This window comes from Lipophrys pholis (assembly GCF_963383615.2).
Source record: "Lipophrys pholis genome assembly, chromosome: 1".
In the NCBI taxonomy this organism is placed as follows: domain Eukaryota; kingdom Metazoa; phylum Chordata; class Actinopteri; order Blenniiformes; family Blenniidae; genus Lipophrys; species Lipophrys pholis.
Window position 1 is genome coordinate 7,847,949 of NC_137635.1, and position 22,193 is coordinate 7,870,141.

At 42.5% G+C, this 22,193-nt stretch overlaps 1 protein-coding gene across 1 annotated transcript in view; it reads right to left on the reverse strand.

The window, feature by feature from the left end:
• Positions 1-22,193, reverse strand: part of LOC308117923 (carbonic anhydrase-related protein 10) — a 256,609-nt gene that overhangs the window by 204,324 nt on the left and 30,092 nt on the right. The window contains exon 2 of the mRNA XM_080477043.1: positions 13,105-13,179. Coding sequence (XP_080333169.1) covers positions 13,105-13,179 — 75 coding nt within the window. The remainder of the gene's footprint in view (positions 1-13,104; positions 13,180-22,193) is intronic.

The following is a 22,193-nucleotide window of genomic DNA, read 5'->3' on the forward strand; positions in this document are numbered from 1 at the left end:
AATAACCAAGTACAATATATTCACACATCAGGAGTAACGTGAATATATTTGCCAATAGAAGGGCTCACTGGTAAAATAAAACTTTTCACTGAGAATAGTTTTAGAATTTGATGGCCATGTGAAACTTCGAGCTGAATTATGCCTTGTACCACTGGTGAAAATGGCACAAACAAAGGAGGAGATGGTGCAGTTGTCTTTGCACTTATAAGGACTTCTTTATTGGTGGAAATTATTTTAGAAAAAAAATGGCATTATGGGTACCTGGCGAGTCAGACGGATAATAGAAATAGTCCCCTCCTCCTCTCCTCTCCTCTCCCCTCCCCTCCTCCCTCTCCTCCCCTCCTCTTCCCTCCTCTCCTCCCTCTCCTCCCCTCCTCTTCCCTCCTCTCCTCCCTGCTGTCAGTCACCGAGGGTAAATAAAAGGGAGGTTACGAGAGCCATCATGTCTGAATCCCATCCATCACACTGCCACTTAATACCCACAGCTGTCACAGTGTGTGTGTGTGTGTGTGTGTGTGTGTGTGTGTGTGTGTGTGTGTGTGTGTGTGTGTGTGTGTGTGTGTGTGTGTGTGTGTCTCTGATTTTACCAAATATTATATTAGTAATTGACAGAAGGTTACTGAAAATGTAAATACTGCCCTAACATCAGCCTGGCATGTTTCCCTCTGCCTGCTCTGTGGTGTGTGTGTGTGTGTGTGTGTGTGTGTGTGTGTGTGTGTGTGTGTGTGTGTGTGTGTGTGTGTGTGTGTGTGTGTGTGAGACAGTGAGCTGTAACACCACAGCCGCTATATGTGAACCTTGTCAGGCTCACACTCGGAAACACGAGGAGACGCCAGGATGTCGGATCAGAGCGATGAAGACTGTCACGTACAGGAGGAGCGCCGCCACCCCAGGAGTAAGAAACATCAGCTTTCAAAAGGAATCCACCGCCACGCCAAACCAGATTTCTTCTATTTACGGGTCTGGTTGACAAACTGTCTGCTCTGCAGTTCACACTTTTCACCCGCGAAAACACTCGGAACCTCAAAAAAAAAAAAATTTGCAATTTCCGTCCACTGAAAACGGCGGGTCGCTGTTGCTTGCAGTTGGTTTGCCTCGGTAAAAGTACCGTTGGTGAAATCACACTCCTAACATCAGCTCGCCATAGTCCTTTCTAATCCCAGTTCACAATCGTTCACATCAGAGAAGAAGAAAAAAAAAAGTTTCCGTTCATATGAGCCAAAAAAAAAAAAAAGGTACAAAGCAGAATATGAGCTTTCCTTTTTTAAAAAAAACCAACATTTTATATTGAGATCAAGCTTGTGTTAAAAAATAAAACAAAACAAAAAAACCTGTGTTTTGTCCAGCGAGCTGTTGGCTATCAATGGGTCAATGGATTAATACAATTTAAAAAAAAAAGTATTGCCAATGTGAGGAGCTAATCGAGCAAAAATGCTAATGTTTCTCTCTAAATTCCCATTTTCTGATCACTCTCTTCATAAACTCGTCCTATGCAACCTGACTTTCTTCATTCATGCCATGGTTGGTTATGAAAAAGGTGCAGAAGGATCCGGACCATCGCGGAGTTACCGCGGATCACGATCACACACATTCAATTGTTTGTGTGTTACAAAAGTTGCTTGTGTGAAGTTGGAATATTTGTAAGAAAGGAGAGTTGAAAGAGGTTTAAACGTCAACGCTCACGCAGGACTAGACTCCTGGCTCGCCAACAAGCTGGAAACCTTTTCTTCTTTGGGCGTTTTTTTTTTTTTTTTTTTTTTTTTTAAACTAGTCAAGCTGAACTGATCCGCAACGCCACCGCTTCCATCCGTAGACACCTGAGCACTAAACTGCCAGGGAGAAAAATAGCCGGGGATGTGCGCCAAAGTGGAAAAATAGTACGGGAGCACATCACCAACTACAGGTAATCTTTCACTGGGATGGGAAAGGTAGAGATTTCCACTGGGGCTCAATCTGTTTAGCTTAGATGCCGGCTGCCCGTCAAAGCGCCTCTGGTGTGCAGCGCTGGCTGTCAGGAAGCGTCTCCGGGCCGCCGCAGGCCGCAGTCCCACTGTTCTACTCCAGATTTCTGATTCAAACCGTCTCCAGTTCAGTGGCTGACTTGGGTCCGATAAAAAAAAAACAAAAAAAACAAGCGATTGAATATCCATTTTCCTTGCGTATCCCAGCTGACGGCAAATCATGCGCGACGCCGCCGCCGCCACCAGCGGCGCCTGGGCTCTTTTAATTGGTTTTCGATCTGGGACTGCCACTGGAAGAAACGCTCGCTACCTGCCAAGTACCTGCCAATTAGCATCCTCCTTTGATTCAAGGAGCTGAACGGGACCGGTTACTGGAAAGACGGAAAGACAAAAAAAAAAACCCAACAACCTTGGAGTTGGTTTGCACAACGCTTCCTTTAGCGACTTGGCCGCTACACCTCTGTAATTGTTAGCTGGCTCCCGCCTCAGCGGGGCGTGAAAAATAAAACAGTTAATCAGCTCACGAGCCTTGTTTTGATTGCGGTAAACAAAAGCGGTCGTCAAACACGGACGTCAGCAAGGGGGGAAAAAGAAACAAAACACTGGATGAAATGAAACGACCGTTACCTCACAAAACGTGAGCATTGGACGTGGAGGTGTGCAATGAAGGCTCAATCAACATCCTATTAAAAGCAGAGAAGTGGTTGGTGCGATGGCTCCCATCCAATCTGTTAATCTAATCCCGCACAGCTTTTAAAAGTTGAAATATTTCCTCCTGGTTGGTGTCTCGCCCAACAGGGCTTTAGACCTCTGAGGTAAAACCGTGTCTTTGTCGGAGATTGGCGGCGTTTTGCAGGAGCGCAGAAAGCCGTTATCCCTGTCGCTCTGGGTAATTCGGAGACCTCCAGGTCTGATTCAACAAGCTCGACAGCCGGCGCCAACTTCAGATGAATGGTTTGTTGCAGGATGATGAATTCCTCCGGCACCTGATGGGCCAACGACTGCGACGTACTTCTACCCGTCCTGAGTCAGTCTTCACAGAAAAACAAGCAGCAATTCTTGACACGGTAACTCAGATTTTAAAAGGTAATTTCTCCAGTTTTCTTTCTGAAGCATTTGAATGTTCCTAACTGACCAAGAGCAAATGGTAGCATTGTTTGTTTCTGACCTCCCAGCACATTGACACCTCTGGAGTACAAACATGTCAAACCTTCATTGTCAAGCTTGTACACACCAGTTTAGTTACAAGAGCGACTTGGTCAAACAGTCACTTGCACTGGTTGTTGTGTTGCACAGTGTGTCGCTATCGGTACTCCTAATCTATAAAAGTCAGAAGAGATTAAAAACACGGCTGAAGCTCCGGTTCATTTGACTAATCGACCGTCTTATTACATGATGCGGATATAACAACCAAAACCCAGAAAGCACGGAAAAGCATTTCCCCCGTATACACAAGCACCATAACAACACAACATTAGGCGTGTGCACCTCTTTCCCGTCTATTAAAGCACATTTTAATCCCAGAGCAGAAAGCAGCTGCATTGAACAAAGTCGACATGGTGGGAAAAAAAAAGGAGCGACCCAGCTGTTCTGAGCAGCTGTGCACTGAGTGGCAGTCGTGAGTCTTTGTCGTTCTGACTTAGTTGAAGTTTTCCTGGAGCTAAAAGCAAAGTGAGTCCCTGCACCACCTTGTGGTAGAAAGTGGTACTACAGCACTTCTCAGGCAGCTTGTCAACGTTGTTGTTTTTCTGGTCCATCGTAGTTTGTGGACCGTGGGAATGTCAGTCAGTCACACTGCACTAAGAGGCCAGTGTCATCTGTATGGTTTGATGCCGTTCAGAGCAAAAGGACCACATTCTGCACAATCTGAAGGATGAAGCGTCTCTTCTTGTCTGAAACAACATTATCTTTGTAAGTCATCTCCGTCAACGCGTGCTCGAAACCACTACAAATATTGGACACAGAACAATGAGGAAACAAATTAGCGGCGGCACTCATCCCGATTATTTCCACAAATACAGTATGAGCGGCCAGTTAAACATTTTAATCCTGAACCAACAACAACAAAGTGGCCTAATGTGGCTCCGGGGGGGAAACGTCAGCGAGCGGAGTGCTAACGACGAGCTCTTCCCTGCATTCTGCCTCTCTGGCTGTGCCGTTGCCCTTGGGCACAAGCGCTGCAGCGCTGCCCTTCTGCACGACTCCTGCTGAGAGGGAACCAGCAGGGTGGCGCACAGAGTCAAACGCACCCTTGACAGCAACGCCTTCAGAATTCTAAGCTTCGAGAAACTTAAGGGGGACGTACACGCACTTTGTTTTATGGTGGTTCTCTACTGGGAACCGTTTGATTTCCAGCTCGAGTTCTCCGAGTGGACCCACATATAAGGTCAGGAAAAGTACCTTTGATCAGACATTCTCGTCACTGCACAACTCCAGACCGTATCAAGGACTTTAGTCAGAAAATGGCGTATATATACGTTTATGTATATACATCGCTAAAGAAAAGTTTGACCATTTAAAGTTCCAGGAAAAGCCTAAAGCTCTTGCCCCTGATGAAGAACTGTGGTATGGATTAAAAGAGGGAAACAGTGTGTTTCAGTAGTTATTGGCTGCGGCTGCCATTCCTGATCCGTCAGCGCCGTGTGATTTCACTGCTAATGCTGACCCATCCTTCTCCACAGTTCAGCAGTGCCGTCTGAATAGCAATAGTTCACGTCCGGGATCCGCGTTATCCACAGACAAAGACAGGCTTAGTCGCTGCTATGCTAATGCTAATAAAGACGCCATTGGCATTGGCACAAAGCTGATAATGATTTCGAAAAAATTATTTTCAGGAGTGAAATTAAGTATAAATCAAATGTGCAGCTTTCTTTGTTCAGACTGATCATTTGCTCTCTATGTGGCTCTCAAACTAAAAAGAGTTTGACACCCCTCCACCAGAAGTACGCATACATTATAGCTTTTCCCTTCCGTGGTGCAGTCATGTCTCACGTCCCAAATCTATGTAACTGACAAAAAAATACACCGTGATCATCCAATTAGATGTTACCTAACACAGCTGATTCATATTGACGGCTTTAAATAGCTCGTACTGCAGAACAGGTACCTCAAAGTTTTCATCGCTTTATATCACACGGATGTGACTGCAGCCTTTCTTCATTACAGGTATTGTGTTTACTGTCTGATCCAGACTTGGCTTTATGAAGTAATAAAAAAATTTTTTTTTTAAAAAGCAAATCGCATTAAGCGTCCTTCCTTACATTACCCAGAACCCAGACCCCTCCAAGGTACACTCATCTAAACACCCTCCTCTCCCGCAGCACACATAACCGTCTCCAAACCTTCATGAATATGACAATATCTTTTTTGGAGAGAGGGGGAGAAACGTGTGCCGGCGGCCCGAGGCGCGCAGGGGCCTCTCGGTCGGTAAATCAGTCGTTCTATCTTTCCATCACATGAGACCCCTGCTACACATTCAGGAAAAGCAATCACACGCCAGCCAGATACCGTAAATAACCTCACCCAGGGAGGCTTCATAAGTCTCCGGATTCATAACTTCCACCAAACAGCCACCATTAGGATAATCTCTTTATGGCTGACAAAAAAAGGCAAGAGATGAAGATTTTTAGAGCGAGATGGATGTGGTTGGACAGCAGGTCGGTCTTATTTGAAGCGCGTAATGGTCTTTGTCTCTCCTGAAAGGGTTTTGCACCCCCTGACAGTGGGAGACTGAACTGAACACCAGGATTAAACAAGCTTGATGCTGTGTTGTTCAGTATTCCGAAGCAGTTATGAACAAAAAACAAAAACAACATTGAACACCGCGAGACGACAGTGCTGGCAAGGCGCCTGATCCGTTGAAGGGTTCTGTGAATAACAACAGGAGAATTAGTTTATATGTACGTGTATAGAGAGTGTCTACCAGACGGTACACGCAAGTGAGAGTTTATGAGTTTATGCACCTGCCAGGAGGCGTTTCCTCGCTTGGCTGCCCGGGACTTTATCTCTAGACCAGAGGTCTGGAGCCACGCGTGGCTCTTTGGCCTCGCTGTGCTGGCTCCAGGTAACGGAATGTCCCAGAAAAAAAAAAGAATTCTTCATTTTCTTTGCACACTGTACAATTAATTTCTTTTTCTTTTTAATGGACTTTTGTCTTCTGGCTAAAATAGCGGGGAAAAAAGGTAGAACAGCTAAACAGGCTAAATTGCAACAACGACCATAAAAAAAACAGGTTCTAAAGTGCCTCGAATCATCACCAAAAAAGGAGAAAAGTCCTAAAAATGGCTAAAACAACAAAAAAATTACTAAAACAACAAAAGCAAAATATCTAAAATAGCTAAAACAGGTGAAAAAATATTACAAGATGAAAAGAATACAAACAAAAACATTCAAATAACGATAAAAAAAATGTATCGGATGTTTTAAATTGTGGCTCATGAAACATTAGACATGTTTTTAGTTTTTTTGTTAAATATTGCGCCTCTGCTCTCGACCTTATTATACGTAAAATATGCACTCTGTGTTGTTTGTCTTGTAACTTCTTGTAATCTTTCCCTGATATCGTCACTTTTAATGCGATAAAATTGGTTTATTGGTTTAAGTTCATAACCAGAAGAATTTCCATGCCGATGCTGCAATGGGGCCGTGACTATTAAGTGACATCACACATCTTCCCATCGGGAAGTTCCACGTTTGAGAAAGTTAGTGTATTTTTCATTTTCTGGTAAAAAACAAAAGACAAAATCCCACTGTAGTTTGTAGCCCTCTACTACAATATTCCCCACAATCATTCTGAAATCATGACTTATTTCTAAATCCAACTTTACTATTCATCATGTAGCAAATTGTAGTGTTTTTCATTAGAGTTCACAGTTTCAGTTTTTCAGTTATCTACAAACTGAAGGTCAACCCAGCACTTAATCCAGACATCATCTTAAAATCCATTTGATCGAACACAGTTTGAACTTGAGGAGTTCGCGGAGCTGCACAAATCCAGCTAAATGACCATTTTTGAAAGCCGATCTAAGAAGGATCCTGCCAAGCAAATTCTAAGGAGGTGCTTTGATTTCCATTTATGCAATTAAAGCTGTGAAAAGGGGCCAAGAACGGTTTCAGTTGGTGGGATGCTGCTCATGGAGTTACCTTGAAAGAAAGGAATACAGTACCTTCTCAACAAAACCTAAGCATTTCAAAATGTGGCTGGGGCATTAGTTTCCTCCCTGGGAAGACCGTCTGTGGTGCAACGCTGCAGGACTCAACAAGGGTTTAATGTAGACTTGGATTTCATGTTGATTTGTCATTTCCATGTGGTTTGAGATAAACTTCACCTCTCTTTTTTCCAGGAAAAAATATTTTACGTTATATTTCACCTGATTTTGATGAATTCTATCTTTTCACTGTGATGTTAAGATTTTTCTTTTCTGTGAATTTAAATTCATCTGCTTACCTTTTCTATTTACCGTTTTAATCTTCATTCTTATCAAAAACGTATTTTAATCCACGTCAATCTTGGATTCATAATCTATTACGTCCAGTCTACCTTCTAATCCTGCAGTGCCACATGAATAAAAATTGATTCGCTGAAAAGGTTTTGTAATAATTAGCAGAATTATTTTTATTTTTAACATTTCAAATTTGATCTATTTTTACTAGTTTAATTTCATGTGAAAAACAATCATATACGTAGATTTGATCAACTGGAAACCTGACATAAAAGTCAATATATTGGTAATATATTTAACTTCATTAATGCCTTTATTAACAATATAGAAGCTGGGTGGATGGATGGATGGATGGGTGGATGGATGGATGGGTGGATGGATGGATGGATGGATGGATGGATGGATGGATGGATGGACAAGTCAACAAGAAGAGAATAAAATTTAGTTTATACAATATCTTGTTCAACTATACAGTGAAGAACAAATACATGTAAAATATGTCTAAAATTCACACATCAAGATCAAATAAATAAATATGCCAATTGGCACAGGTTGCTGGATCAAATACTACGCGTGCCCCTGAGCGCGTTGCGGTGGAATACTCTGGATATTCTGACCGCCAATGGTTGTTTGGAGGAGGTCGGGGTGGATGGACGGATTCAACATGCAGTGATGACGCAATCGAAGCGCTATCATGACTTATGGACCACATCATGGGTGAACGCTGCCATCGGGTAGGTATGTGAAGAGCGCGCCCATTATTTGTGATCCGCATTTTGGACAGCGACGCGCTGCGTCTTACCCAGAAAATATGCATTTTGATTGGATAGCGTCGCGTAATTCCTCGGGATTCCCTCGCCCTCGTCCTCTGCCACTTTGAATTTTTCACTTCCGTCAACATTCAGACCGTCTCCGAAACGTATTAAAACCTCCCTCGACTTCGACACATAAAAAAACTACATCAACAGGAATAAGTGACGCTTTTGAAAAGTAAAGCGACGTATTTGTGATCATCTTGACTTTCTAATCCCGAAGTTTCATAACTTTCTGTGGTTCAGAAAAAAAGGTGACTGAGCAGGAAGAGGAAGAGGAAGAGGAAGAGGAGGAGGAGGAGAAATAAGTGACTGGATTTGATTTGTTATTGAGCAATATAATAAAAATGCATGACACACATTTACTAGGTTATTAAAAAAAAACATGTATATGGATAAAAAGTGACTAATACAATAAATATGGCGTGGTAGTAGGTAGTATGTAGTATGTAGTAGTATGATAGTAGGGTGTGGCAGCTCCAATCTGAATACTATCAAGTTTATTTCAGACCAAGAACAAACTTAAAACATATAATATTATTCCTTCAGATTGAAGAGTATAAAGAGATCCACGTTCCTTGAAAGCTTCGTCGAGATATCTTGATTATTGAAGAAACCACAAGTGTTTTTATGTAAAAAGTTTTTGGTCCCAGATTTGTATACTAATTACCTTTCAAGTCAAGAGTTGAAGTCAGGGTTTGAGTTACCCAGAAGTCTAGAAGCCATATTGTCATGACGTGTCCTCAGGATGAGTGAGACAGGTCAATATTATCTCATAGCACTTTGTTTGGGAAGGAAATAAGTCATTTATTCACGATATTCAGCATATTCCTTATTACATTTCATCACTATTAATCCTTTGTGATCCAGACTAAACCCAGCTCCACGAGCCTATGCTTTGACAGACTTACACTAATCACAGCTTTAACCAAAGTTTCTCGCCACGGCTCATTAATCATTCCCAGCTTATTAGAGTCAGTTTTAGAATTTGTACTACTGTAAAATTAAAGTGCTCAGACATTACTGGGGCTGGTTATTAGCCGAGTTAAATGACTATCTTTTGCGCCTTCGACATTCGCACGGAGACAATTAATACACTTTGTGGAGAGAAAGTTTTCTTAAACCTACAAGTTGGGCACGCCGCTGTGCAGTTAATTTCTCCGTTTGAAATGCTGTGCCGAGTTTGTGTTGAGCAGACGAATCACGGCGACGCTTAATTAAAATGCACGTCGCTCGTGCGGTTCCATTAATCACGTTCGGATCAGCAAAGTGAGGAGAACGACGGCGAGGCGGGAGGTTGAGCAGGCGAGACATCGGCCAGATTGATGGCCGCCCGAGCGGCTTTTAACCTCCAACCTGGAAAAGTCAAACGTCGGCGAACGAAAGGTGAGAGCGGAGGGGAAACCGACGCAGCGCTTAAGAGTTATATGTGACCTTTAACAAATTTAAAGCTAATTGAGAGCGCTTGGAAAGGATAAGCAATATTCCAAAGGTCAAAGCCGGAGATACGAGCTCCAGGAAAGTGATGCTTTGCTAACCTTGTGGGTGGGGGGTGGGGGGGGTGCGGGTGGCTGCTTGGAGACGGTGTGACTGCAGGTCTTTGACCTCAGTGGGGAGTCAGTTCAGCACGGCGAAATAGGCCATTAACAGGTGAAAAGGACTGGAGAGGTCTCAGACCTCTGACAGCTTGACTGTAGCAGAGCCGAGTGCAGCGTCAGCACTCCAGATTATTGCTTATTTTTTTTCCCATAGAGGGAGAAGAATCATTTCCATTTCAATTTCCACAACATTATTTCAGCTGCCAATCAAACGCATAAGTCGCAACTTTTGTGAAGAACCAGCCCCCACTATGAAATATTCAAAAACGAGATTGTACAGATGTCTCCAGAGCTGATAATCTCTGCATGGTATAGCTGAAGTGTAGGCGGCAGAAGGGAAAAGTTATATAACCCTCAGTGTAATAGATTACCGCTTCAAGGGAGTGTAGCATTAATGGGACGCGCCCCCGGTGTGCCTATCAGACGGATCTGAACTTCCTCCACACAAACAGTTTCCAGTGAAATCTTTTACCACCACTCGCTGTCCAAGCACTCCAGCTGCAATAAGGATATTCTCCATCAACATTATTTCTCTCCGCGTCATTAAACCGGCCTTCATTTGCAGTGAAGCGTCTCTCCTTTCTCTTTATGCCCTGGCTGTGAAATCCGGCTGCAGAACAAGGTAACTGTGTGCTGGGAATTCTCCGCACAGCCACGGGAGGACCATGAATAGTGTTTAACTGCTCCAGCTGTTGTACGGCGGTTAGTAAAGCGGTGGACTGCCCAGACGAGATAGTCGGAGATTCAAACGGGAGCGGCGAAACCGCCTCGCGGGTCGGTTGCCGGAGGGGAAGGGCAAACGAGTGCTTATTTATGTATGTGTGGACACGCCTGCGAGGCCCCGGCGTTCGCTTTGGGAAACAGATGCCTTCAGTCACGACAGCAGCACAGCGCCACGCTACCTCACGGCAGGATTCTGCATCTGTGCTTTTTACTCCCTGGGGTCTTATTTCCAAAAAACCTCAGCCGTCGCCACAAAACTGCAGCTGGGATCCTCACTCATTTCAAACTTTTAAGATTCACCGTGGAACCTGTGCGGCAGAAGGTACTTGTACCAGCCTGATACCCAAAACTGCACACTGTGAAACAGGAACATCACCCAAACTAATGAGGAGCCCCTCGTGACAGCCCATTACTGGAGGCAACACTAAAGGAAAGAACTGCACTGACATTGACAGGGAGCAGCTTCTGCACTAAATGCCCCCCCCCCCCCCACCCCGGGTCTCTGGATTTCACCACATTTATGTGAAAAAAAAGGGTCCCGACAGCTCACAACATGGGCCATTAGAACGCCTGTTATTTAGTGTAGAACAGAGGCTCAGTCCACCAAGTGTGAACATCGTGGGACATCACACCAAACGTCTTCGCTCAGTTCATAGTGGGAATCGGTGATCAGGCCACATGGACTAAGATTGTTGACGAGGCCACTCAGGTTTTCTGCGGATGAGTCCCTTGAGAATTAGCGAGTGACGTGAACTATTTTGACCCTCCCAGGACTGAGGAAAATAACAATTCAGCGAGTCCAGATTTTAAATTGTTTAAACTGTTATGAACCTGTACGTCTTTTTTTTTTTTTTTTTTTTTTTTTTAAGTAATGCTGCTACACAATGTAGCCTAGAGCCATTATGTAATGTGGCTGCGCATCATATCAAAGAAACAGGATGGGCCAGTGCAGAAAACAGGAATTTCCCCATGAGGTTGAATAAAGTATGATGAGTTAGTTAGTCAAATCTTCCCTTGATTAATTCAGGCCATTTACAGAATGTGTATCTGAAATCCAGTGCTGACCATAATTGAAGAAAGAAGGTTTCCAGCAGGCTTTTTTTTTTAACAGCTTCAGATCAGATGAGTCCAGAACTATCATAGGATATTCTACAGGTATTTAAATTGCACTAACTGCTATTATCTGTCATCATAAAAGTATATGTGAACAATGAACATGTAAGAACTTACAAAGGAACGCTTAACCACTTGAAGAATTTCCCTCTGGGATTAATAAAATTGTTCTATTCTATTTTTCTTCATGAGGAAGAAATGTGGGACTATTTGTCTACAATAACGCTATTCAGAGAATCCTATGACTTCAATACGGTGCTACCGGGCAGTCTACTCAGTTTGATGACGATGTCGACCTGTGGGACCGAGACAATGAGTGAAAGTATCCCGGGAGGCCATTTTGAATTTCCACTAATGACCACAACTGATAAATACTGTTCCTCCAGGTCAAATCCTAAAAGCATTAGGCAAGAAGGCTATTGAACTTCTTATCGTTGTTATCGATAAATATCCAGATTAAGGGCTGGGGGATTTGCTAAATGGTACTGAGAACCGGTACTGCTTCGACCCTCGGGTCACAATGTTTTATCAATCCATTCCCAGTTTACAGTGAAGGTCCACTGTATGAGCTTGTGAGAAGCTCTTTGTAAAAAAAGATGTGCTGCAAGGCCATAATGTGAACAACCCAACTGAGCAAAGACATTCCAGGAAGTTGATCTGAAACATCATTAAATGTCTTTTTCAAAGTAGACCAAGATCAGAATTGGTATGTAGAAGATAGTCAGTCAAAGCTCCGAACCTTCAGTTTGAAAAGAATCATTGAAAAAAATGTAGTTCTCCGGCTTTTCTCTTCAATTTAAAATAAGAGGAAATACATTAGTTTGAAAGCGTCGGCTTCAAAGTGGCAACATATCAAAGGGCTTAAAGTTTGACAAGACAAATATGAAGGAGAAATACTGTTAATGGTTCACAATCATCAATGATTTTCTATTCAGAAGGTATAATGATTCCTCCTTAATGGAGAAAATTAGACCTTTTGTTTGAAATACCACTTGAAATTCCATTGCTATTATCAAACTTTCCTTTCAAGTCAGTCTTGATGTTGACATGAGAGTACATACTCACTATATTAAAATATAATTCTCCTCAGGACACACCTCAACCCTCACATTTGACCAAAAAAAAAAAAAAGTTTCTAACGGCTTAGCAGAGAAACACCATTTCAGAGCAAAAATTGGCCTGACGCACAGACACACCGCAAGATGGAGAAACGCGTTGAGGGAGCAGCGAGTCTGCTGTCAGTCAATCAGGGCGAAGGCATCAGCTGACTGGAGAGGGTGGAGAGGTCTCGTCAGGATGACAACATAAAACCGTTGCCAATGGCAACGTTGCTATCCCGGGCATGTCGACAGGCTTCGACTTCGGCATCGCGCAGGAGTGTGTTTCAACCTGTACGCCGGCAAGATCGGTATTCGGCTGGAAAACGTGCGAACGTCAAAGCGTTTCGGAGGCTTACCTGGAACAAAGCTCCCCTGCACCACTTCCTTGTACGCCCACCATCCTTCGTGAATTTTCGGCGGATTTGGCTGTGCTGTGGGGTGAAAAGAAAGACAGAGGGAAAGAGTATCAGTCACCGAGACCGAACCTTCAAAAAAAAACAAAAAAAAAAAACAAACGCCTGCTGTGTTCTGAACACTTGAGAGACTTGTTTTTCATGGCTCTCTCCATCATGGCGATCTCCCCAGCAAGAGGCCTCGACAAACGGGTTCTCCAGAGACCCAGGAGAGCAGGGTTCCACCTCCACTTTGTGGGCCGGAAACCGACTCCCCCGGGCGTTAGTATGGAAATGCTTTCTGTGGTGTTGTGTGTCCAAGAAAGCCCCAGATTAGAGCAGGGTGCTACAATATAATTGAGGTGACGGAGTAAAAGGTCTCGGAGTGTAGAGAGAGCTGTGACGGAGAATTACCCACCGGGGGCTTTAGGATATTGCTTTCTACACCTCCCTTTTTTTTTTTCTTTCTTTCTTTTATTTCCCCACCAAACGCAAAAAAGCGCAGCTTAATCGAGGGTCCAGATGTTGCCCCGTTTGCTTGTCTTTAATAGAAAGTTGCCGTCACCTTCACAGCCCCCCCCCCCCACCAACCCGAACCTCCAATCTTTGCTGCAGTAAATCTGGGCAGCTGGTTGTATTTGAAGCAGTGGGGGGGGTAGTCGAGCTGGACACAGTCCAGAGAAGGCTATTTTCTCAGGGGGCAATCTCCACAGCCACAAGCAAAAAGGTGTCGAAGGTGGAAAATAATAATGGATGCTGGTTGTTGACTTGTTTGTCAGTGTGATAAATTGTTTCTCCCTTTTCTGTTGAATGGTAAATTAACTTGGAAGTGTGAACCGCCTCTGATTGGGGTGGTGAGCGGGTGGGGGGGTGTCAGTGCACCAGCCAACAATTCGAGCAGTAGTGCATGGGTCTTTTCCAGACCATCGGAGGAACGTTGGCTTCCAGCCCGGCGCTGCAGATTCCAGGCGAAATGTCAACGGAAACTGCAACACATCAATTATACCTTTTCATTATTTATCTATATATATATATATATATATATATATATATATATATATATATTTTTTTTTTTTTTTTTTTTTTTTTTAAATAGTTTGTTGTCGTTTTTCGTTTTTGTTTTTTTAAAAGAGGAAAACAAATTTCCACTTTCCCCCGGCGTTCTGCACATGTGAAACGTCACGTTCGCACCGGCAAATAACTTTTACAGTGCTCACTGTTGTGGTTTTAGTGGAAAATTACAAAAGAAAACAAAAAACAAACAAGAGAAAGGGTGATCTTCCATGAATATGAAAAGCAGGATCTCTGACGGTGGAAGTGGAGTTCTGTGGTCTGAGCTTCTATCGGGTCTGCAGCGAGCGGATTTATGTTTGTTTGCTTGTTGCTCTCTGTCCCCGTCCTCTCCCTTTTCCCTCCTTCTAACCCCGACTGGAACAGCAGAAAGTCTCCACCTCTCCAGTCTGGATCTGCAGGTTTCTACATATTAAAAGGGCCCTTTCCCTTCCCTCCGTCTCCTCTGCTTGCTCATGTGCAATTGTTGTTGTTTTTTTCTCTGTAAGACAGCCTTGACTTAGACTTTAGACTTTGCTTTATTTATCCCTTGGGATGACTCCGTCAGGGAAATTTGAGTTCCAGCAGCTTAATAGAAGAGGAGCAGCACACAGAGGACAACAAGAGGAGTTACAGAAAAAAAGGTAATTCACCTTAACTTAACTAAATATAGAAGTGGCAAAAAGAATTAGACTCCGAGCAATATATAGTACAAAAAATAGTACGCAAAATATAAGATAATATAAACTCTTAACTCTTAATTAGACTCCTAGCAAAATATAGTCCAAAAAATATAAAATAATATAAATTCTTAACTAACCTTAACTTAACTAAATATAGCAAAAAGAATAAGGCTCCTAACAAAATATAGGAGTGAAAGTGGCTGAACGTTAAATTGCACTGTGGTTACAGAAATTATGATCATTTGCAGTGACTAGACAATTAGATATTGCACAGTTTTGCATTATGGTATGTGAGATGCAGGATGGTGAGGTGGATGGCGGCTACTACTACTTCCCTTCTGCGCTGTATATGGCGCTATAGCAATAAATGGACTTGAATTGAAAATCAAAACCAAACTAATGTAAAAATGCAGTTAGAAAAGTGTCAGGAAAAAAAAACACAGAAGGCAAAGACAGCGGACAAACTTGGCAAATAATATACAAACGACAAAGAGAAACGAGGCACAGCCGACAACAATCCAAGGGGCCATGATGGGAGGAGAGGAAGCACCGACGAGGAGATGGAGGGACAAAAGACGCTGGCCTCCCAGAAAATATAAAACCAGACATGAACTAAACACCAAAAACTAGAATCAAAAAAACCCGATGAAATACGAGCAGATCAGAAACCGTGGAGGGATCTGAAACATGAAAACGGAGTGAAGCAAAAAAAAAAACAAAACAGCTAATAGTTTACAGCTAATGACGAGTTCTGAACAGTGGTGAATATAAAGCATCATTTTAAACTCTTATGACCCATAGAGTACGTCGTGCGTAGTACACAGGACTTCGTTTGACTCTCTGACTCCGTTTTACTTACGACTATTCTTTTCCCAAAGGTTAATTACTCCTCGCTTGTTCAGCTTGTTCAAACTCCACCTCGTGTACAATACAACGAAAGTGCAAGTTTCATGTTTGGTCTTATTTCCTGATTGTTTTAGAGCAACTACAACTGATGGGGCCATAGTTCGCTTGTGAGCCACAGCTTGGACACTACTGGATTAAAAACTGGTACGCTGCATCAAGTCAACTCTTTTCCTTAAAAAAAAAAAAAAAAGTTGTATACATTTTATTATTATCAGTATTATTTTCATTACGACATTGTTCTTTGAATTTAAAGCGACTTATTTAGGTTTTTTTGTTGTTGTTTTTTTTAAATTTAGGGCCCGTTTCCATGGAAATTATTTCAAGTGAAGAGAGTATATAGTGGCTCACTGCACCACCCAGAGGGACAAAGTGGAATTACACGTGGCTAACCAGTCATCTTATTAATGTGTAAAGAGAGTTCTGCTCCATTTTGATCTTTTTGTTGTTGTTTGTTTTTTTTTCTGGCTGAAAATTATGCTTTACCTTTAAAAAGAATGTCGCCCCGGTAACGTTGAGCTTCTCGAACTGTGGTGAAATTCAGATAATCAAAGAAAAAAAAACTAAAAAAAACACCCCGATATAATTCCCGCTGACAGTGCTCCCCCGAACCTCTCTGGTGCCCCCAAAGAGTTGCCCCACAGCTTGAGAACCACCGAGAGAATCTCTTTGAGTAGAAAATAGAGTTGTAGTGACACATCCCTGAACAACACAATGTTTTCTCAGTGTAAAGACTGAAATAATAATGAAAAGGGGGAACAATAGTATACTCTGTGTGTGTGTGTGTGTGTGTGTGTGTGTGTGTGTGTGTGTGTGTGTGTGTGTGTGTGTGTGTGTGTGTGTGTGTGTGTGTGTGTGTGTGTGTGTGTGTGTGTGGTAGTGAGAGCCTTTGGGATTCAGGCTACTGTAAGTAATAATATAAAGGAGATTTGGAGGCCTGTGGACATGATCCTCTTACAAGCTGCCGACAAACAATACAGATGCAGTTTTCCACCGGCGCACGCTCACACCCTGCACATGTGCACTGTAATCGAGCCTCCACTAACACAGCTGATAACACAGAGGAAAAAAAAAAAAAGAGAATAGAACAGAGGTTTTTTTTTTTTTTCCCACCCCCTCTTAGTGCCCCATCTTATTCTGGTCTAATTAGAGCCAAAGTGAAACTGTTTTTTTTTTTTTTTCCAAGCGGCCGCTGAGATTCACAATGATAAATTCTGTGAAGTAAATTGAGCCTTTCGTGATCCCTGCGGGGAGGCGGAGCTGCAGGAGCAGGCAAACAGCAGCCATATTTACACAGGGAAGTCATTTTATTCATTTCTACATCTCACCCCTTGTTTTGGACAGGGCAAGAAATCAAAACAGGAGCAAAACTTTAAATGTTACTTCATTACTTTTCAGGGAAAGAACTTATAATTAGTTAAGAGGCCTGTGTGAGTAGACCATGTATGAGCATTCTAAAAAAAATTATTCCATTGCAATGTAAGAAAATGTTACTGAACTAATTGTCTATGTGTTTGCTGGTTTTGTTTAAAAATATCTATATTTCACTTCTGATATCTTTGAAGCACCACTCATTATTGTTGAGGAGAAATTATGATTGAAGAAAATTTTGAAGGACAAATAATTTAATTCGTTCAAACGATCATTTATCAAAACTGATTTTTAGGCAGATTTCAAACATTCAAACGATAAAGCCGGCTTCAATATAAATCAAGTGTTATGACGGTCGTGGGCTACACATGAAGATTTATGAGACGCTTCAAATGGAAAAAAGGCTATTTCACATGTTAAATATATAAATGCTGCAAACAATCACGCACCTTTATCAAATATTATTTTTAATATGCAGGCGGCACCGAGGTCCAAACCACGGACTCTATAAAAACTGCCACAGCTGCTAAAGAGAAGGCCAGTCTCCCAATCGGACCCTGGTGGGCAATTCAAACACGTTACCACAGATGGGAGAGGATTCCAGACCAAAACACCGAAGTGCATCTTGGGTAAATGCTTTATATATCAGCTGGCTGTTCGGGAGAGTCGTCTCTAAAGTTTCTAATTATTCGATTTCTTTTTCTCCCACAACAAAAACGTACAAACCAAAAAAGATGACGCGGCTGTATTCAGGCAGTTGGGACTTGCCGGGAGTTACCATTATCCTACTTGCCAGTTTACATGGTACACGCCACAATTCAGCCAAATGAATTCTAATTCTAATAAACTGCAACTTGTAACCAAATACACTGGAACTTAACTTAAAGGGGACATATCATGCTAAATCCACTTTTTTTAGCCCTTAAATGCATGTTGTTGTATATTAGAGTGTTTAGAAGTACAGAAAAGTTCAAAGTAGTCTCTTCAGGTGCTCCGTTGATATCTTTATATTCTGTTTTGGTCATATTTTGCGATCCATTTCGATTTTTCTATTCTCTATTACGTTTTTTGAACTATTACGTCACAGTATTCCCGGCGGAACTGCCAAATTAGGACATCGACACTTCGAGCAATCCGCCATTTTTGTTTCTCGCTGCGATTTTGTAGTCCAACCGAAGGGTGCCGAAGTTACGAGAGGATAAGTCGAAATGTTCGGTTGTTGGATGTAGTAACCCACAAGCTTCGTTACACCGTCTCCCAGCATCAGAACCTTCTCGAAGTGCCTGGTTGAGTTTTATTTTTCACAGAAATGTACCCACATCTGTGGGTAAGGTCATTTTTGTGTGCGCGAAGCACTTTAAGGACGACTGCTTCAGCAACTTCCGCCAGTATAAAGAAGGATTTGCCGAAAGACTTCGTCTGATTGAGCGGTCAGTTCCTTCTATCTATGGAGACGACGAACAGAGCACTTCGGTAAGCTGTATATAACGCTAAAAAGTGTGATGATAAGACGTCCCTGTCATTGTTTTGTTAGCATTAGCAGTTGCACCGTCTTCATATGTTAGCGCTGTGTGCTCGTTTTAGATTATAATGTAACTTCTGTGTTAAATAGTCGTTGTAATACAGGCAGTATTGTAGTAGTGGGCATGGATGGAGAAGTTAGTGTAAATACAGTAACACACCATTGCGTTACATCCATATAAAGACGTTGTTCTTCAGGTGCATCATCGTCATTTTCATCTCGCTCCGCCGGGTCCGACTCTGGCTCCAACATGTATGGCTGGATGGACAAATCTTCCGTTGTTGACATTTTGTAAATAATGTGTGAATATAAAGTTTCTGCGCCGCTAGATAATTGTATCTGTTCTATCAAACTACAAAGATGGCCGAACAGGGTGGCGTTGAACCGAGTGTCACCTCTGCAACCTGGAGAGGAGGCGGGGTATGAAGTGTCTCATTTGCATTTGAAGAGACCGCCCCAAAACGAGTTGCTCTCAGAAGCACATCAGAAAAGGGGTAGAAAAGGGGACTGTGGAGCTCTAATAATGAGGAATTCAGACCCAAGCATTGCAGTTCCGCTTTATATAGACCACAACTGTATGATTTATATGTAAAAAGGAAGGATTTAAAAGCATGATATGTCTCCTTTAATACCCATCATGAGACTGTAATTAAAAACTTCATCGGTCTGAACTCATCAGGCCAGCAGTCACGTTTAATTCTGCAGTTTATTGAATTACATTTGTGTGAATCGAACACAACCTCAACAAAATATCCTGAAAGGAGAGAGAGAGAGAGGGAGAGATGGAGAGAGAGAAGACAAAGGAGGAGTAAAGCAGCAGAACAATCCTTGCCCTCATTTCTCACAGCGTCTGGCTCTAGACTCACGTCCTCCATCCTGGCGTCGGCAGAAAGGAAAAAGCCTCAAATCTCAAAAAGAGGAAACAGACGAGCTGCTGAGGAGTTGGAAGAGGAGGGGGAAGGTGAGGAGGATGGGGAGGGTGAGGGCGGTGAAGAGGGTGAGGGCGGTGAAGAGGGTGAGGAAGGTGATAAGGGTGAGGAAGGTGATAAGGGTGAGGAAGGTGAGGAAGGTGAGGGGGGTGAGGTGCAGGGGCGGCACAACATATCTCCCATTTTAAAAGCTCCCGGAGACGCTCAGCTCGATGTGATGAAGGTCTGCCGCCTCGGATGTCAGTATCCAGGGCACACCTACAGTTTCAGCTGTTTTTTTAGGATTTTTCCAGAGTGTTACGGCCTGTTGATCATTAATGACTTCATAATGTCAATAATTAAATGAATACACCCAGGGTGGCTTCCATTATTAATGAAGGTTTGTCCATGGGGGGGGGGGGGGGGGGGACAGATTTTATGAAAAGACCAACATTTATTTGCATTAATGTTTCAAAACAATCCCTGCAACATGCGACGTTGAAGTATAAAGACTGAAGCGAGTTACACACTAAACTGAATTACAGAAATAGGCAAGAACCTTTTTTCTAAGCTTCTTATTGTAAATGATGTTTTTGTTTTGTGTCGTCTGGTCTGCCGGTGAAGTAAGCAGCATGGGTCTGTGGAAATGATCAGTAAGTCGGGGTTCCTCCTCCACCCACCCGGAAGACCACACCCGTATGTATTAATGCTGCAGATGATGCAAGACGGGTTTCAATTGGCCTCTATATGTACATGAGTAGTAGTAGGACTGAAGCATACAGATACAGCACCTCTGAATGAAGCTGGATGTTAAACCGCATGGTGGAAACATCTGTCCTGCCTTGCTTGACCGAGTCAGGGCTGCTGGTGGAATAATCATCCTCAAGTATTAGTGCTTTTGTAGCGCTGCTGACCGTGTGTCACAAAGGGCCGACTATCTCAAACTGCTTCCTTGAACTTGAGGACAAGTTCTCTGGACTCAGACAGATCTCAGTCACGACATCTCAGTCGTCAGATCTCAGTCATGAGATCCCGCTCCCTGCAGGATTAATGACACCATGACGGTATGTGCAACATGTAATAATGCCACAATGTAATAACGCCACATTTTGTAACAAAAAAATAACTTGATACGTATTGCAACGTTTTTTTTTACAAAATGTGGGTATTCCACTTTTTTTTTTTAGAAAATGTAATAATTTGGTCCATTATGTAATAATTATGTTCATTTAGTCGTTCTTAAGATATATATATATATTTGTTGTTTTTTAACGACAAGTACGATCACTGTCGTGTCCATTACGAGCAGTTTGTGTGAACTCATCCCAACCGATAATGTAAAATGATCCAATCAACCGCGTAAATGTCAGGCTATCGGATTCCCCACAGAAGGACTGCCGGGTAGCAATCCCAGAATCAATGAGAAAAATCCAATACCTCAATTGAAAACTTGAACACTCCAGTTGAACCAGCGCCGTTTTTTTTTTTTTTTTTGGGTTTGTTTTCCTGTGGTTCAGGAACAGATGTGTTAACTCAGTATCAGTACAGATCACACAGAGACGATGAAAGCCAGCAATTACCGCCTGTTATCTTTGAACCGCTCATCGTCTTATTTGGTAACGTCCTCTTTCTTTAATTTCTCCTAAAATGACTCAATATCTCAAAGCAATTGAATCGACACGGTTGTGGTTTGCTTCGATGAAGTCTATCTAATGATCTGGAGGTACAGAGCGAGAGAAACTGAATTTTACATTCCAAATAATACCCTTGAACCTTAAACAAGTATCAAATCTCCATGTGATAATTGTGTTCTACTGTGTAAACAACATTGCCAAAGTACATCAGTTTCTCTCAGCGCAGAAACTTTAATGCTTTAATAAGCCGCGGGTTTGATTATTGGAGCATTCTTATCAGTTTTCCATTAAAGCAACATTTCACTCGTACAGCTGCGTTGAAATTGGCAACCAAGTTGAAAAAAGTCTCTACATAATTTTATTTTCAGAATACATCGGAGAGATCTCATGTCAGCAGAATATTTATTCTGCACTTATTAGATTTTATCATTTGGGCGTGTGGGAGCTCCTTTAGTGACACCAAACATTAAAACTAATGGAGAGCCCTGCAACATTTTACCTACTCTCTCTCCCTCTCCCTCTTTTGTATTGTTTTTTTATTTGTCTATTTTAGAAATTCATTTTACAATTGAGCTTTTGTATTTCAACATTGCAATTCATTCCCAGTACTAACTTCCTGTACTTCCTTAAAACGTGACATTTCCACAATGCACGCTCAATTGGATGGAAGGATGGATGATAGATGAGTGGATGGACAGATGGATAAATGGATGGATGGATGGTTAGATGGATGGATGGAAAGATGGATAAATGGTTGGATGGATGGTTAGATGGATGGATGGAAAGATGGATAAATGGTTGGATGGATGATGGATGGATGGATGGATGGATGGATGGATGGATGGATGGACAGATGGATAAAAGAATGGAGAGATTGCGTCTCTTCCTCCCAGTCAGTGCTCCTGATTGAAGGTGTGATCCTGAAAACGGAGAGCTGATGACGAACGGTCTCGTCAGTTGTCTTTGAGTTACAACCAAAACC